Source organism: Molothrus ater, chromosome 12, assembly GCF_012460135.2.
Source record: "Molothrus ater isolate BHLD 08-10-18 breed brown headed cowbird chromosome 12, BPBGC_Mater_1.1, whole genome shotgun sequence".
Taxonomy (NCBI): domain Eukaryota; kingdom Metazoa; phylum Chordata; class Aves; order Passeriformes; family Icteridae; genus Molothrus; species Molothrus ater.
The window spans coordinates 16,903,275-16,921,823 of NC_050489.2; the positions used below are offsets into that span (position 1 = coordinate 16,903,275).

General features: G+C 41.6%; 1 protein-coding gene across 1 annotated transcript; it reads right to left on the reverse strand.

Moving 5' to 3' along the window:
• Positions 1-4,053: 4,053 nt before the first annotated feature.
• Positions 4,054-11,804, reverse strand: MPHOSPH6 (M-phase phosphoprotein 6). The gene is made up of 5 exons (XM_036390440.2): positions 11,680-11,804; positions 8,185-8,297; positions 6,538-6,628; positions 5,481-5,578; positions 4,054-5,022 (listed from the first exon to the last, which is right to left on the reverse strand). The coding sequence occupies exons 1-5, from the start codon at positions 11,728-11,730 to the stop codon at positions 4,857-4,859; spliced, it is 519 nt and encodes a 172-aa protein (XP_036246333.1). The 5' UTR covers positions 11,731-11,804; the 3' UTR covers positions 4,054-4,856.
• Positions 11,805-18,549: the final 6,745 nt, after the last annotated feature.

Sequence of the window (18,549 nt, forward strand, 5' to 3'; positions counted from 1 at the left end):
ATTGGAAAAGCCCTTTAAGATCATAGAGTTCAACAATCAACTCAACATCACAACCATGTTCACCATTAAACTCTGTCCTTCAGGTGCCACTTCCAGAGATGGCGACTCCACCACTGCCCTTGACAGTCTTCCAGTCCTTTCTGACCCTGTGAAAAAATATTCCTAGTATCTAATCAAAACCTTCCCTGGCATAATTGGAAGCCATTTCCTGATATCCAGTCACTTGTTACCTGTTCCTTGGAACCTGTTACCTGACGCTTCTTGAACTAAACAGGCCAATATTGAACAAATGCAGCAGTGGTGCTGGAGATGGTGACTTCCTACAGGTGCCTAGATGAAAAGGTTGTAGGCTGAGGAAGATGATCACTGAAGAGGAGACCCAGGAGCCATCTCTGCTGGGCTTGGTGTGTGCCAGCTCTTTGTGTGACCACCCACAGAGGCAGCTCATGGCTTGGGTGTACAGATAGTTGCACAGGGATAAGGAACTGAGAGCCAACAAGAGGTGACAGGGGACACTAAAAGATCTTACTGAGGTCAGAACACAGCTTCTCTGTTAATAATGGAATTATGGAATTTGCTAAGTAATTTGTGTTCTGTTATTCCCTCACATTAATGTCCCATTAAGGGTTTTTACCCCTTTCTAAATAATTGATCATGACAAGGTGCTCCCTGAGACCTTACAAGCTTCAAAACACTGACCACCTCCATTCTATCTGATGGGATTCTCATTCACTCAGCTCACCAAACTACATTTCTCTCTGTGCCATCAACCACAGCTGTTTTCTTGTCTTGAGAACACTAACAGGGTGGTTATTTTGCCTCCCAACCTCCCTAGAGGTTTTCCTGCTGTTGCACCCAGGTAAGTGTTTGGATTTTGGTATGCAAGGGTTTCTTGGGGATCAGTGGGCTCCTATCAGCATTTCACTGAGCCTGCAGTGATGGGACTCACCCAGCTACCCCTTCCACTGTTTGGTTCTTACCAAAGATTACAGAGCTGCTGGTGATTGAGGCTCCAACCATCTCCCTGACTCCCATCTGTTAATTTTTCATCTTGACATGACAATTATAAGCAGGTCCTCACTGAGAAACATGAAATCACACAAAGAAATGTCAACACATGCAGCTAAGGAACAGTTTCACAGTTTAACTAAAGCTCCCCAAAAGCTGATGAAAGCAGGTTATTGAGGTGTGAATGCCAGGCCTGAAATCTCTCAGAGGTTTGAGATGAGAATGGTGTAAAACCAAACAAAACCTGAGGCCTCATGCTGGGGTTCCATTAGCAAGGCAGTATTGTGGAAGCTGATGTTCTTCCAGACTGAAAAGAAAACAAACCACCAAGTCCTTAAAGCATCAGCTCTCACAGAAACCTCAATTCACATGTGGTTGGGAACTGTGGGATGGCTGCCATCCTTCCCTACCACAATGCTTTATTAGGATTCTCAGAGAAGAGTTTAATGAGAGGCTAAATGATTTTGCAGTTTTAGTTGTGGACTGTTGTTCAAATGAAGCAAAACAAATGCTGAGAAACCGCCCCCCTCCACCCCCAGACTCATCTAATTCCAAATACAATTTAAAAGTATGGTATTCCAATCAAGAGAAAGACAAACAATTTCTTTTAAAGTCTGAATGCTGGATGAAGTCCCAGAATCCCAGCCCAGCTGCCCATTGCCCACACAGGCAATGCCCAATGGCAAGGACAGCCACCCGTGGTTGGAGCACTGCATCATGGAGAGTCTCATTAGAGAACAAGACAGAGAACAAGAAGCATGGTTCAAACTCCACAGCATCACTGAACATCCTGCCCCTCCCCAAGAAGCAAAGTTTAATCAGCTCAAGCATTACTAAATTCACACTGGATGGCTCACTTCAGTTGGACTCTGGTCCTGGATTTTTTAAGATCCAATATTAAGCAAAATAGAAGCAAAAGAGAAACATCAGCAAGAAAGACAAAGTTGTTCAATACTTTCAAGCCCAGCAGTTATTACAAAATAAGCACCACCAGCCTGTCAAAGGGAGGGACCAAACTTCACATGGCAAGGGACAGACATACATGAGCTGTCAGTGATCGCTACTTAAAACCACACTTCAGGGTCACAGACACAAACACTTCTGGTGTCTGGTAACACTCTACCAGTTTGCAGGTAGCCATTTTCTGTAACAAAACCACTACTTACCCAACTTGCTTCTGTTTCCAGAGAAGAAACACTTTCATTTAGAAACATGACCACTTGGGAAAGTGCTACAGCTTCGGAGCTTGCACATAAAATGTACTGAAGCCTGTGTCAGAGCCAAGAAAGCCTGAATCAATGCAGGTTTGCTTTATGAATATTTCACTGCTATGCTTACACCTCTGTCAAGAGTAGTTCAAGCATAGATTTTATACAGCAGAATGTTTCTACCTCAGGTAGGAAGCTCGAGTCGGACTTAAATCCCTCCATAAATGTATTTATACCATTGGAAATGCAGACAGGTGTTTCAGAACATCCCACCATGTCTGCTTGTAACTCTGTACTTAAAGTACATTTAAAAAGTCACACAGGGCTGAGTTGTGGTTTTGTCTTGCTCACAATAACACACTATGGATGGTGCTTTTAAAGGCACATTTTGCAAATGCCCCATGAATAAAAGATTGTGCTAAAAATAAGTAGCTGGTCTTACTGTAGCACTGAGCCACCAGCTGAATGTGAACAGCAAAGCTCCCAGATTTAAAGACAATAAACTAAAATCTACCTTTTCTTCACAGTTTGTTCAACACAGTTCTGTTGAAACAGAACCAACCTTCCTCTGTCCCAATTCCAAAATTGTGGATTTTCTAGGAAGCTCTTTAGCTTTTCATGTGCTTATCCATGCACTGTGGCACTCTCATGTCCAGCTATCCCTCAGGAAATAGCATGAAATTCAGGAGGCAGAATGCCCTTAATCAGAATTACTCCCCACCGGACTGAACAGAACCCTGCAATGCAGGAGAGCTCTCTGCAGAAGCCTGAAAAAGGAAGACTCCACATAGAATTCATCTCAGCCACTGCTGTTACCAAAATAACACAAAAGCTTCTTTACATGGCACCACTGGACACTTCCCCAACTCAAGTCTCTCAGGACATGCAATTGCAGTGACATCTCCTGGTTGCTGGTGGTTCACCAGAACACACCTCACCACTCAATTATTCAGCACAGCTATGCAGAAATTCACTCTCAATTCAAGAAATCCATTCAGAGGAATCATTTTCCTACTAATAAGCAAGAAGAATAATGGGATGTATTCCAAGTTTTTCTTGTGATGACCAACAATAAATCATTTCATAGCTCAGGTCACATCTTCCATGGGAAGAAAAATGTCTTGCCATCATTAACTCCTTTTCAGCTAGCACTAATATATGATCAGGTTTTAAGTAATTGAACCAGTAGCATTTAATTAGCTCTGAAAAACTATCTCAGATCATGAATCACAGCCTTTCCACCTGCACAAAGTCCCCTTACTAGGTTAAAAGTATATTTCTCTTTCCATGGTGTTATCCATCTTGAATATCTAATTAGGTGCTCCTGATATATGGATCACAGTTCATGTATCACAAGCAAAATACAGCAGACACAGTGTGTCCTTCTTTAAATAATTGAGTTTCTCATCTTGCTTCACTGAGCTGTTAAAAAAAGACCAAAAAAAAGCCTTGTGCCCATGGCAAAATGGCCACCCCTTACTTCAATTAACAAATTCCTTTCTACAGAGAGCCAGCATTAAGGATGAGTAGCTTGGACATCCTGAGGAAATGTAGCAATAGCAATATTTCTTGTTGAAAGGCTGTGCACAAAGAATTGCTATGATTTTAGACAAGAACACACTGATGTTTTGCAAAAGACCCAGAGCACCAACTGACCAAAGAGAGTGGTGTTTCTATCCTAATACTACTTCAGATGGCTTCATCACATGCTAAATAAATCAGTGCACTCAGCTAAATGTTGGGGGACATCTGTGGCCAGCACAAAAACAGGATTTCTCCTTGTATCAGACTGTATTAAGCATAATTTTTTTACACTAAATAAACTAATCCACAATCATCAACACAAAACCCCACAGTTTTTATTCTGCTTTCAAGTATGTTTCCGAAACTGTTATTATGCTTTTATGACAAGACTTACATAATTATAAGATTGGATTTTTTTGCTGAAAAAGAGGCAAAATTAGCAAATTTCTTTTGGAAGGCAAAAACTAAGATTCACAATCTGCTCAGATGTCAAACTGTAAACGTCGCCCAATATTTGGCTTGCTGTATTAAAAAAAAAAGTTTCACTACAAAATCCTCTATTTTTAAATAAACTTTATAAAAAATAAAATTCAATAAAGTGGATTTTATTTCTCTGTTCTTCTCTCATCTTATTTTTAGCACAGTAAGAAAGATCACAAACCAAGCATGTTTCTGCTGACTTTTTTCAATTTGAAGAGAGCGCAGGTTTCATTTTCATAATAAAGCAAGCAGTGAAAGCTGAACTGCCTTACTGAATTGGACACAGCTCATCTTTACTCCAAATACTTCTTTCAGATGTTATCCTAAATTGTAAATAACGTTGCTTTTGATTGCATGCAACACTCAATTTAACTATGCAGAACATTTAAAGAGACTGATGGGATGAGTGTCCCAGTCATGAAAAGCTGCTGAGAGAGGCAAGGATGTACAACATCCATTATATAAACACCCACTTTGGAAAGTGTCTGTCCTGTGGATGGTAGAAATTTCAATGAGAATAGAACAGATTTACAAATCCACCCTTTACATTAAATAGCAAAAACTCCAAACAATCTCCAGTTCTTGGTACTCTGTTTGGTAGGCATTAGGTAACAAGCTCCACTTGTGCAGTTGACCTTAATCGTGAGGTTTTAAGAACATTTTCTTAGCTCTTTTACTAGGTCTTTTGTTACTATTCCCCTCTTCAACTTCATCATCTTCATCTTCTTCATCATCCTTGAGTACACGTTGGTCCCTTTTTCTCAAAAATTTCTTCCCTATTGTTCCCACTAGTGTTTCATATCTGTAGAGAGAATAAAAAAAATTACACCTTCAACTAAAATCAGAGGAAAAATCGTGGTGTATCTCCTAAACATAATCAACAATTCAAGTGGAGTAAAAAACCTGGGCATTAAAAGCTTGGAGAAGCACAAGTACTGCATGACTTATTACATTATTATTCACTCTGATAGCTTCAATTTGTTAGCAGCTGGTAACAAGGAGGGAATTAGTATGGAATACCTGGATATCAAAGGGCAGAAAATCCCTACAAGTGATGGAGAATTCACCCCCAAATGCAATGGATATTCAAGTGAATATACACCAGCATTCCTGGAAAATCAATTTGCTACAGTTCCATATCTATTGTGGGCTTTTTAAAATTTTTGTTTGTTTCATTTTTGGGTTTTATTTCCCCACACATAATACAGTAACGTATCATATTCCTAGCTAGTACTGATTATATCATAAAATGTAACTTACCTTCTGGCCATTTCTTCATCTGACACATCAGCCTCCATTTTATCATCCTCTTCGATTTTATCCTCCTTGCACTTAGAGTTCATTTGGATCATTAACTTCTGAAAATGAAGTGAGAAACAGCTTAAGCATGTGACCATGACACAATGGCAACAGTGCTGAAATTCACTGGTAGAAGAGCATAAGAGGTAAGAATCAAATTTAGTAATTATTTTCTGTTCCTGGTTAGGCTAGAGCCATCATTATAAAAACTCAGGAAGAAAAGGCAACAGAGACAGCGTTTTCATTGTATTGTACTACTCAAACATCCTAGAGGGCACTCCTCCAAACATCTCCAGGAGACCAGATCATAATTAATTTTTCATTGTGATGTTAGCACACACAGACCTTGAAATGGTTTTGTTAAAAAGAAAGAATATTTTCAAGCATTTACAGTAAAAGCCATGAAGCAATCATATGCTCAGTCACAGGGACAGCAAGTTCAAAGTAACTGGAAGAATCTCCTAGTAAATTACCTTACATGGCCTTCTGCAAATCTCTCAGTCTTTACACCTTCATCCTCCTGCTTCAGGTTCAGTGCTAACCTTTTTATTCCTGTCCCTGTGTACTTCTATCAGCATGAATCATCATGAATCAAAGAAATGAAAGACTCTTGCCCAGCATTTTTACTTTGGAACTCTAAGGCCTTATTGATACAAGTAAGTGTTGAATAAATAGGGTTGAATGTTTGTAGATCAGACTCTGCATTCTATGTCAGGAGGAAAAGTGAGCTTTTGTTTTGGTGAGCAGCATGTGGGATGGTTTCCTCACTTCAGGGAGGGAAAATCTGCAGGAGTCATGCAATTACTGACCAACAACACAGGGAGCTAAAAAGATTCTATTTACCAGATGCTGCATTGATCAACATTTAGGGTTGAATGATGGAGTTTTGGGACATGGGAGGGTTTATGGGAGGTGCTGCAACGGCGAATAAGGCTGCAGTGTGAACACTCAAATCCCCATCCCCAGGGGCTTCAACCCTAATGTGAGACAACCTCAAAGCAGGACACTGAAATGGTACCTCAATTTCAGGATTGAACCCTTTGAAGGACATTCTGCCATAAACGAGATCCTCACATCGCAGAAAGCTTCTCTCTTCTATTATACAGCTCCTGAAACCCCAAACCCAGCATTTTGTCAAACCATGCACTTGAAAATAATCAAATTAAACAAATGCAAAAAGGATGTGCTGTCTTCCCCCCACACAAATAAACAAAACCACAGTGTATTTTAAACCATCAACTACTTTCTGCTCAATTGCCCTGATAAATCTTTCAGTAAAAGGAGCTTGGAGTGCAAAGGAATCCTTTTTGTTAGCAAAGCTGTGCCAGCTCCACAAGCAAAATTAACTCTTCTGACAAAAAGCACTCTTTGCTGGTATGGTTCTGCCTACATTAATACTTTTGCCAGAATAAAATACCACATAAATATCACTCCCCAGGTGGCACTACTATACCAGCAAAAGCTTCTAATTAATTTTTCATTGTGCTGCTGGACCTGGCATTAGTTGAGTCTGTCAGGGTATAAAACACTGTGTCACTCTCTGTTCAGCAGACAGATTTCCCCCTTCTTCCTCCTTTTTTTCCTCTTTTAATGAGCATGGAGTGAGAAAAGAAACATGACCCTGAGGCATTCATAATACATGTGTCAGATAAAAGTACTTTGGTGGATTGTTCCATCCTTTTCCTCACACACATGTACCTATTCCCTCATCCTCTTCATCTCCCATGTAAATCAAACTCTCATGATCACAGAACTCAGGCTGAAGAGATTGAGCTCATTGTCCTGCCCGAAGGCAATATCAGTCACACATGTGCCATGAACAGCAGAGGTCCAGCTAACCTGTCCTCAAAAGACTTCTCATGATGAAGAATCCAGTGTCTCCTCAGGCAATCTACTCCAGAGCTTCAATAGCCTTATTGTTACAAAAGTTCTTCCAATGTCCAGCTTGAACACTCCTTGCTCCAACTGAAGCTCAAATACCTTTTTGTCATATCCACCAAGAGTAATGGAAAAGCGTTATCAATGGCCTTATTCAGCTACAGTTAATTCCTTGGGTCCCAGCTTTTTCAAAACTATGTATGTTCTCCTTCAGTGGATTTTTTTTTCACTTTAGAAAGGATGAAATCCAAGCAATTTCAAAAGTAGTTCTCCTGCTATTTAAGGCACCTTTCTAAAGAGCAGGACACTTTTTTTCCTTATTAGCTAAGCCTTCTTTTATTTTTGCCATTATCCCTCCTATTTCAAAACCAGGATTTGAAGTGAGCAGGGCACAAGAGGACAGAACTGTCCTGATTGATTTAACCATGTGTCTCGAGCTGAATTTACTAACACAAGGTTCCAAACTTTGTTTCTAATGAAGGGAAAAAGCAGCAATGAATGAATTGGACCCTGACTGAAAGAAACTAATTGCATGCATCTAGAAGAATGTGTGAGTGAAAGAAAACAACACACACAAGAATTGAAAGTAGGTCAAACTACACTAGGCAACCTCAAGAACAGCCCTAAAAATAAGTAATAAAAAAGTTGTAATGCTGGTCTGTCACTATTTTTGCTTCTGTTAACTGGTTATTTATAATACTTATCTTACAGGAAATAATATGAATATGCTATTTCCATTTCAAAACAATCCAATGACGATAAGAAGTACAAAAGATTACAAGCTTACTCTTTTTCCTTTAGATCTGGTACATCAAGATACCAGTGTTCTTCACTAATTATCTTCTTTTCTTCTTCTTCTAGTTGTTTTTTAGTTTGTGAATCCAAACCCCTTTGCATGAACTACAAAGAAAGACACAAACACACAGCTTCAGTTTTCTGCATCATGGGTATCTTCTGAACATGCAGTAATTACATGATAGCAATTATCCATTACATGATGTTTAGTAGTTGATACAAAGTAAATGTTTTTTGTGATTTTTTTTTTCTCTGAGTTTGGTCAAAGTTTGTGCAAACAGAAAATGGAAAATTAAAACAGCTGCTGATCACAGCTATCTACTGAAAGTCAACAGTCAGTCACACCTGTACTTACATATAAAGAAACAGACCTGTCCTGGCTAGTTTTGATGGATTGGAGTTGTCACAATTCCCCAATTTTACTAAGGTTTTTCTAATGTATCAGTAAAGACCAGAAAGAAGACAATGGTATTGAAGCTATTGCTGCACATCAGGAACCAACTCCACCCATACAAACAGCACTGGAGCTCAGAACTAGAGGTGGGTTATACCAGCCTGGCCATTTTTTGTATTTTCAACCATCCTCTTCTCAGATTTAATGAACTGGAATGTATTTGTAGCTCTGAAGGCACAAGCCTGCCTTTGGAAGTGGAAAAATGTAAGACTTTGAAACCAGACTATGAGGCAAACTCCTCTGTATGCAGCTGTGCTAAAGGAAGATGTTCCCAGCTCTTCAGCTCTCACTGACCCACCAAAGTCCTGGTCCAGCACTGCACTTAAGGACCTGTTCACCCACTGCAGGAACAGTCTGCCAAAAGAGCTGAGATCAATAATGGAGTTTAGGGCAAGACTGCTGTTTTTTTCCTAATACAAGGACACTCCTGTCACTTGCTTCCTTGGTGATAACCTCTGTCAGAGGATGGGAACAGGCAGGTAGGAACAGTAACCTCTCAACAGCTGGGTGTAGAAGAAGACATCTGTCACAGCCTATAAAAAACTGCTGAGAGCACAGAACTACAGACCTGAGGCCTGTGAAACAGCATTTTAATTTCCATTTGTCTTAAGTCAGGTGCCTGAACCGAGTGACAATTAAGTCAAAACAATGTCAATGACACACTCTGGGAAAAAACAGAACTCTTCAAAATTTTATGGTGATAACCTCCCTAAAAGTTGGGACCTTCCTGAGGATCTACAGAAAGTGTTTGGATAACTGTACCTGTCAGAGGTCTACACTTATACCAAGCTAACTCCCAGACAGAGGCAAATCTAACAGTACAGTTCACACACAGTCCTGTAAAAATATATAGGTGATATAGGTGTGCAATGTATGTATTATAAACAACCCACACATCTCTTCAGTCTATACAAAATGCCCAACCAAACCAAACTCAGAAGTACAAGCCAACAGAGCTAGTGTTTCATTTTATATTTCTATTTGCATCCACTGTACAAGATCTTTAATGAAAGAAAAATTGACTTCTGTTTTCTGAGTCGATTCAGAATATGTCAAAGCTTTCCAATTAAAATTACAGTATCTTCTTGAGGAAAATAAGTGAATCTATCATGTGGAAAAACATATTGCTCAAGGAAATTGGTTAGCCAGTTGAAAATCTCAACACAAGAAATTCTGCTACAAGAACCCAATTAAATAATCATTTCACACTCCATTTTAAAGATTATGTTCCTGAAGATTACTACAGGAAAAACCTAGATAGAAATTATGTGATCAGGTTTCTCTCGAATGTAAACACACACTGATGAATTAAAAATATACCCGTTGTGGTAGGCACAGAATATTATAAGTCAGTAACTGAGGAGTTGTTTGGGTGAGTTTCCCCAAGCTGTGAGACGTGGATGAAATGGTGCAAGATCTAAAAGTGTGTCTCCATGTGGCCCAGTATTTACTGCAAAAGGTCCTTCCAACACCACCCACCACACGTCACCTCTGGGTACCACTGCACCCACCTGCTGAATTCTGCTAATACATTGGATCACTACCTGCAGAGGCAGCTGCTAAAGGCTTCATTAAAACATTTGTAAACAGGAGGATCTGCAGAAACAAAGTGCTAAATGCAAGATCTGTGTATGACCTTTTCAAAACCTACTGATCTCTTCAAAGCTGGTTATTACTGCCTGGACTGTGAACCTGCAAATGTCATGGCAGCATATTCACGTGGCTGGTTCTCCATGGCAGTCCAGAGAAAAACAAGCCAAAAACCTGCTTTTGAAATCTCCAGGGGGTTAGTATGCTGGCAAACAACAGAAAGAAAAATTTCATTTTAAAAGTGTATTATATAAAAATAAGAAAAAGTAATGATGCTGCCATCCAGGTTATGGGAGTCTGTATTATACATTGCTGGCTGACTCAGTTCAACACCTACTCCCTTTAGAGAGTGAGGCAAGATGTATTTTGTTCCTTCTGTGTACAAGTTTTAGATTTAGAAGAATCTGTTAATTAGGGTAAATATTCCATCATCCAACTGTAGCAGAGTGCACTTTATGTGAAAAATTGAACTGAAGTCAGCTAACTCTTTTCAGCCAGAATGTGAAATATAGGCCCATATACGTGGGGAAAAAATGGCTAAATAAAACACCACAAGCAAGAAGCCACAAAGGCCCCATCATGTTCAGTTAAAAAATTGAATATTAACATAAAAAGAAAAAAAAAGTTACTCAAGTTTTCCTGGTTGTTTTCCAGCAATAAAGGACCATCAATCAGAGAACGTACTCTACTGAATTAGGAGTTGTAGTACATGGTGTGAAGCAGAATCCATTAGCCAGTGAGCAGAGACCAATTTCACACTGGTGACATGAGATTCACAATTCCAAGGGTAATAAGCACACCGGGATGTTACCAAGATCCCTGGCATTTATGAGTTGGGAAGGCTGGTTAATACTGGATGCTAATCCCCATTCAGGCTGGGATTTGCTTAGCCAGCAATGTAAACAGGGGTAAAAATGGACACACCAAAACTTTCTTTTCTCAACACTAAAAGCCCCACCCCCAAGCAAAGCAAACAGCATTGGTATTTTCATTTCAATGTGCCGTTGAAATATTTTTATTTAAATTCACAACAAACAACCCAGCTGCAGAGGAGCGAGCTGGAACGAAAGCACTCCGAAAAGGTGCGCTGGAGCTGGCCCTTGAGGCCAGGCTTTAGCTGGAACCATGAGGCTGCTCTCCTGCACCGAACCTTGCAGTTTGTAACCCCCGCGTTCGAGCGGCTCGGTGCCGGCATCAGCGATTTATTGCCGGGGAAGCAGCCCATGGATAAACACGTCTGTTTATCCGGAGCGTGGGTGGCCGGCGATGGGCACGGCAATGCCCAAACCAGGGTCCGGTACGGCCGCGTGTGGCCGGGGACACGCAGCCCGCCCGCGCCTCACAGCGCCGGGCCCCGCTCGCCATCGGTGCCCGGCCCTGCTGCCCCCGCTTCCAGCCCCCCCCGAAGGCCTCCGGCTCGCCCTCCCCTCCTTCCCCCGTCACCTTCATGCGCAGCAGGTTCTTGGACAGCTTGGTTTTCACCTCCCCGGCCATGGCGGCCCGCAGGCCGCGGCGGATCCCCGCGCTCGCGTAGCGCCGAGGCCGCGCACGCCGCGGGAGGAGCGGGGCGAGGCGGCGGCGCGGCTCCACCCTCCGGCCGGGGGCGGCCGCGGGCACGGCACCCTGCCCACGGCACCCTGCCCTCGGCACCCTGCCCACGGCACCCTGCCCACGGCACCCTGCTCACGGCACCCTGCCCACGGCACCCTGCCCACGGCACCCTGCCCACGGCACCGGGAGCCGCCGGGGCCGGGGACTGCGCTGGTGATGCAAAACCAGCGGTAGAAATAAACTTTACGGTGTGCGGGGTGAGGGAGATCGGGGGTGTGAGCAGGACATAAATCCGCTTCGGTATGAAATGGTAAATCAGTATGTGAACCTGACATGCCTTACCCATGCTTGGGTGTTGTGTAGTACTGCCGGCTTAGAGCTTCATCCATAATTTTCTGGTGTTTCAAAAAGAGTATTAAATACTTCTCACACTGGCATTTGGAGACTGCTTGGCTTTATAAGAATTTATTTTTTTATAATCAGCACTGACTTTTATTTAAAAAAAATCACAAAATGGTCAGATGTGATTAAATCTGGAAAGCACACAAATTCAAATATATTACAAAAAGCCTCAAAGCTTTGTTAGTCCTGAATTGTGATTTGTGAATTCAATATTGGCAGTGCTGGTGTTGGACTGCCCTGCTGGGCCCTGGGAGCTGAGGAGGAAATCCTGATAGGGAATTGCCAGCTGACTCCCAGTCAGAAGCATGTACCACAATTTCTCTATATATCCTCATAAATCAGATTTCTGATGCCTGTTTTGACATTTGGCACATAAACTGGGTGATAAAGCAATAAGAGTGAGGGTTCAGTGTTCAAAACTTTAATGAACTGGTGTGTTCCAAAAGACCATTTAGAGAGAAAAGTTCCCGTATATGCAAGATGTAGGTCAAAGCTTGAAGAACTCTGTAAAGATTTATGTTCTAATAGACTCCACAGAAAGGTATAATGAAGGACAAAACCTGATTGCAGTGGGAAAGGAAGGAGAATTTTCCACATCCAGCCTTCCTTATTACACGTTTGAGCTTAGTCGACTAAAATGACCACAAATGCCAATGAAACATGGAGCCACAAATGCTTCAAGGCAAAGTCGTAACACTGCATGAAAACATTTAATTTTCATATCAGGAAGGCACCTTCATTCCCAGGCTCTGTAAATGAGTTGAAGCTGCTCTGAAGTTCAAGGCCCCAGTGAGAAAGTCACATTGTGAGTGTGGCAGCTAAGCTGTTTTGCTCCTTCTCTGTTCCCTTTCTCATTAACAGCTATCATCCCTTCCCAACAAAAGAAGGCTGGGAAGAAATTTGCCATTTTCTGAATACAAATGTTCATCAAAGAATGAATATGTTTGGATCTTAGTGAGCAAACCAATAGGGGAAAACTGTTAATTAATGTAATGACAGAGTACAGCCATAATCTGTCCATTTTTCGGTGTTTTGTTCTATTTGCTGTGCATTTTAATAATGCATTTACTTTTTGTTGATCATTGCAAATCAGAGCCCTGTGTTAAATTGCATGACCTTCAACGTCAGGGCTTTTCTGAGCAGTTTCGGTTCATTTACAGTGCAGGAATGTACTTTGATGATTTCTTCTAAATACTGTGCTCTCCTCAGCACTTCTGCAGCCACTGAGCTGTGCTAGTGCCTGGCTTTGCTTGGTGGCCTTTTCAAGAGCTGTTTCTGTCCCTCCATCCTGCAGAACATCCCAGCTCAACCATTCCTCAGCAGACTCTGCTCACAGCCTGTTTGGGATTTGTGCACTGCACACAACAGCTCCACTCTACATTTGTTGAGAAGGAGCATCCTGCCCCCAAATTCTGAGAGCTGCAATCTAATAATTTACATCACCATGCAGTGATGTGTGATATGGGGAGAGTGCAAGGGGTTTTCACCTTATCTAACCATGAGGATTATTCCTGGTGCTCCCTGCTCCCCACTGTACCCCATGTCTTGGTGCTGTACCCCAGATTTGCAGAGTTTCTGTCACTGTCTGTTTGCACATCAGCTAAAAACCTGCCTTGATACAGGCAGGGAGAAGCATTTTGCAGTAAAAGCAGTATAGGTTCTGTGATGTTTATTTAGAAAAGTGGAGATTGTAAAAAGGCTGCCAAAGAATGTGATCTATTTTGGCAGTAAAAAAGCCCAAAGGAAATTTTTGGGTTGCATCTCCCATCACTTGAATTGGATGGGGAGGTTATAGATAACAATCAGCTGCCTTGTGGACCAGATTATACTGTCTGGTAAATGTGAAGACACTCCATTGATTGCAGGAGAAATTTTTATGATTTACTGGTGGTGGTGGAGGTAACTCAGGGAAGAATCCAGCCCTGTAAATACGCCTTCTTGTGAAGTGGAGTGAGGGTGAGGAGAGTTAGGAGAGAAAAAGAAGCTCTCTATGTTTAGAGAAGAATCGAGGGTCATTGTAAATGACAATTAGACTCTCTCCCACAGCTGAGTGCTTCACAGCAGCTCCATTTTCAACCTAGAAATCAATTTCTTTTTCAAAACAAAAATACTCGGGAAATAACTTGGGGGAAAGGAGTTCCATCTCATCAAAGATTGTACATTAAACAAGCAGATAAAAGATTTTTCTTCCTAGAAATGTGGTCCCTTCTCCCTCTAGTAATTACTGAAGTCAAATCAAAGTTGTCATTAACATTATTTAAGGAGTAATCTCTCTTGGAGCAACACATGTGGCAGCTGTGAAGTAATTTCATGCCAATGGGATCTAATTTGAGGGAACTCGTGGCTTACTTTTCCCATAATCTTTTATTTATTCATATTATTGTAGTAGTGTGATTTTAGTGCAAAACGGGTGTCTCAAACCTTACAGCAGCCTACCAGTTGATTTGATTTCTTATGAGCTGTCTTTGAATTCTGAGGCAGCTTTTTACAGCTCTCCGAATACCTGAAGCCTTTTTCCCCTCCTTGCAAATATCAAAATTCTTGTAGTATGACAGGCGAATCATTAATTTGTGTCAAACTCCTCCACTGTGTTTTAAACAAGGACATTATGTGTTTTTCCTCTATGAATAAGGAAAAGAAAATGAGGAGCTGCCGGAGGTCTGTTTGCAAACGTGAAAGGAAGGTATGAAGTGCACTGGGACTGGGTGTGATCAGGAAAGCAGTTTTGTCCCCTGTGCTCCCCACGGAGAGAGGGTGAAATCCTCCACGTGGCAGAGGTGCTGTTCTCATGGGGAGGACTCGTTTTTCATCTCTGCTGCTCCCACCCCGCTCTGAGCCGCTAATGCATGCGGTGCTTTGGCAGCTGCTGAGGTGCTGGGGGCCGGGGATTTGTTGCAATATTCAGCACCTTTGATGTGCTCCTGTACAACCTGTGCTGCTCATCCTCACCTCATCCACGGAGGATACAGGGTAGCTCGAGCTCTCCTTCACACCGCACTGATTCACCCTCTTTTGCGTTTTTCTTTTCTGGCATTGACACCGGTTTAGGTGGCATTTTGTAGCAGTGTATCTGAACTTAAGCCCCATTGTGCACCAGCCATACCGCTGGTAGCTATTCTTACCAGAGTTCTCTCAGAGCCCTCTGGAATGCATCAAAGTTACTAAGACAGAAACTGTGTTAAATTAAGAAAGAAGAGGCTGAGAAACAGAATACCAAGACCACAAGAACTAGATAACAGAGGGCTGTGAACCACCTGGACTGTAACCAGTCACATACCCTGAGAAGTGCATGCAGAACACCTGGACAAGATAGAGGCACCAACGAAGAAAAGCATGATCAGCATGTGCAGTAGAGCTAAAATGTATAAATAAGTGTGTCATATAAACAATAAACATCTTCTGCTTCATGATATTGATTAGTCATACAGGAGTCCTGTTTCCTGCAACAATTGACACACAGAGGGTGTTTTAAATCCCTGCCCTGCGTTCCTCAGCTGACCCTGGGTTTTCCTGTGGATGGGAATGACGTGGAAAGAATGCAGCAGGAGCCAGGCTCCTGTAATTTGGGTAACACGGATCTGTGAGCTCAGTTCACGTGGCTGACTCTTTCCTTTTAATAGCCTTCAGTAGTTCACAATTTGTGCAGCATGGAAAGGTGTGTTTTAAAAATGTGCTTGTGGCAAAACAGTTACAAAATCTCCAGAACAATTAAGATGTGTCTTTGGTGAAAATGCTTGGTGTCAGTCTGGGAGAGGACAGTTTGTCCTGAGTGCTTTTGGCTGGTCCAGTGGCAGGGTGACCTTTGTATGAATAAATAGAGCAATTCCTTTTTGGTTACAGAAAGAGCAGCCTCATGATGGCAGCTCTCTATATTTTGCCATCAGCTGAAGTGGTGGAGAGAACTCATGCTGGTCTGTCATTCTGCTGGCATGTGGAGAAGCCTAAGTATTTGAAATTATTTGATATATGCCCATGTTAGGAGCCAGAGCAAAGAGAATGACTGCAGAACGGTGTGGAGCATCCTTCTCTTTGCTTTCCTTTAAAAATCAGGAGGCTTTTAACTTTTTGGATTTGAAGGAATCACAATTAAAAGAGAAAAAGAAAATATCACCCTCTGTTTGTTAGCCATAAAAATGCAATCCAGCAGTGCTGCTGGTGCTTTGCTGTTTCCCAGGTCAATAAATGGCTCCCCTGACTTTAATAAACATTGATGCTGCAGGCTTGTTCTACAGTGATTGAACATTTTTATAGTTTCAACCACTCGCATTGCATGAAAGCTTTAAGATTTTTTTTCCTTTTTTTTCCACCCCTCTTTTCAGGAGGGTTGGTTCTGATTGATTAAATTGTCATTTTCAGAGTTAGTTGCTGAATTATAACTTGGCATTTTTAACCATGCGATTTGTTTAAAGAGACAGCGTTTTGATATAGCAAAGCAGCTGAGAATTTTTAAGCAGTAAAAGGAAATTTTGTTCACTTTGTTCTCAGCCTTTCATCACTGCCTGACAAAAATGCTCCTGAAAACAACATGAAGGCTATGATATGAAGAGAAGGTGCTTAGATCCATGCTCACTCCTTTATTCCATCATGGAGCTGCTCTGTGCAGAGCTATATTGCTTTCGATTAGTAGCCGGAGACCTCATTGTTGTTGACACGTTTATCTTTCTGAGGAGGAAGGAAGGGAGGGAGGGGGAAGTAGAAACATAAAACGAGTGCCACCCAATGTGATATTGAGAGTAAGTGGCAGCGCAGTACTTTGGACGGACCCCTTAATACGCACGATGGATTTCTTTGCACCAAAATGATGGGTTCTGAGTAAAAAACCTGCAGGGGTTTCACCTAAATCCAGACTGAGCCTGGTTCAAAGGGACAAAGACCTTGTAATTCTTTATAAACTGAGAAAATCACATCCACGTGATGATGCATTCATTTTTTTATTTAACCAGCTGCCACCTTCCTTCTCTGTGGATAGCTGCTGGGTTTCAAGGTCTGCTTTTTCTACTTTCCTTCACTCCTCCCAATTTAAATCTGTATTCAAGACAGTAAAGCTGAAGTAAATGAGACTCACATAAAAAACATGTGTGTTCAGATTGTGTTTGAAAAGAAAGGCCAACAAAACTGTCCTCTAGAACATAACAGGGTATCTTTTGCTTTTGATTTACAGTGCCTGCAGGGGAAATGGGATAATCTAGTGGCCTGAATATGGGAGATCTTACACTGCAGTGTTACCCTGGTCAGACTCTGAAACAGTGCTTTGCAGTGGAAATCTCAGGGTATCAATATGAAATACTGAAGTCCAATTATACTTCTGCTTGTACACTTTCCCCTTTCTGGCCATTTCAGCTTCTGCTCTGAAATAATAACTTACAACAGTGCAAAGCTGAATTTCAGCAGTGAATTATATCCCTGGCCTCTAAATTTAATTGCATGGTACTGCAACTAACCCACTATCCATCTTGGTCCCTGGAATTCTTTCTGCCTCTTTTCTTCTGCTTCTATACCATTCATTTGAGACCTTTAGAAAGCACAAAATAGATGCCCAGAAGGAAGGTGAATTGTGAAGGGAATGTTTTAACTTCTTACCTGCCACCAATTCTTGATGGTTTTTAGCTAAAAAGGGAGGTAGGGTTCAGCAGCAGTGGGGTCAGGGTGAGGTGCTGCAGGCTCTGAATGTTTTCCTGCAGTGCTGGGTACCTGGGGTCAGGAGGACAATTTGCAAGCAGCAGTTTGGATTCCATCCAGCCAGCTGGGTGCTGTACAGAATGTCCTTTTCCCACCATGTAGTGCCTGGAAATGGAGCCAGGGCAGGTGTCAGAGCAGGGCTCTGATTCAGCAAACCTGGTGTTCTGATCAGCTGAAGGTTTCAGCAAGATGTTGATGCCTGAGCAAACCATTTAGAGCAAAAGCAAAAAAGATTCTCTGCAGTTATCATAAATACAGTATGATTACATTTTTAGGACAGTTACTCATGTTTGTTTCAAAGTCGTATTAAGGCTATTTTATAAGTTGGGGAAATAAACTGTAACATGAAAAAGAGTAAAATATTCATTAATGCCGTAATGATTTATATCAAAACATTATGGGGTAGCACACTTTGCCTCGGACCAGTTCCTCAATGAATGTTTTTCTAATTTCCATAAGTAATTGACCTCTCATTAGCGACTCATTAGAAATATTGAGGTGATGTGACAAAAGCCAACCCACTGCACAGAAACTCTGCATGTGCATAAATCATTGAAAACTCTAATGGATTCGAAATAAAGGACCACAAGAACCTTGCTTTCTCTGACTGAAAAAGGATTTTGTTTACGTCTGTGAAGTGAAACACTTTTCTCTGAATACATCTATATCTATATCTATATC

Bases quoted from the DNA above. Each gene is read 5' to 3' on its own strand.
- MPHOSPH6 (XM_036390440.2), bottom strand. From the start codon at position 11,730: ATGGCCGGGGAGGTGAAAACCAAGCTGTCCAAGAACCTGCTGCGCATG. The intron at 6,629-8,184 runs GTAAGCTTGTAA...TTGGGGTTTCAG, and splicing joins CCAGATCTAAAGGAAAAAGA to GAGCTGTATAATAGAAGAGA. The intron at 5,579-6,537 runs GTACCATTTCAG...CTTCATTTTCAG, and splicing joins GGTTCAATCCTGAAATTGAG to AAGTTAATGATCCAAATGAA.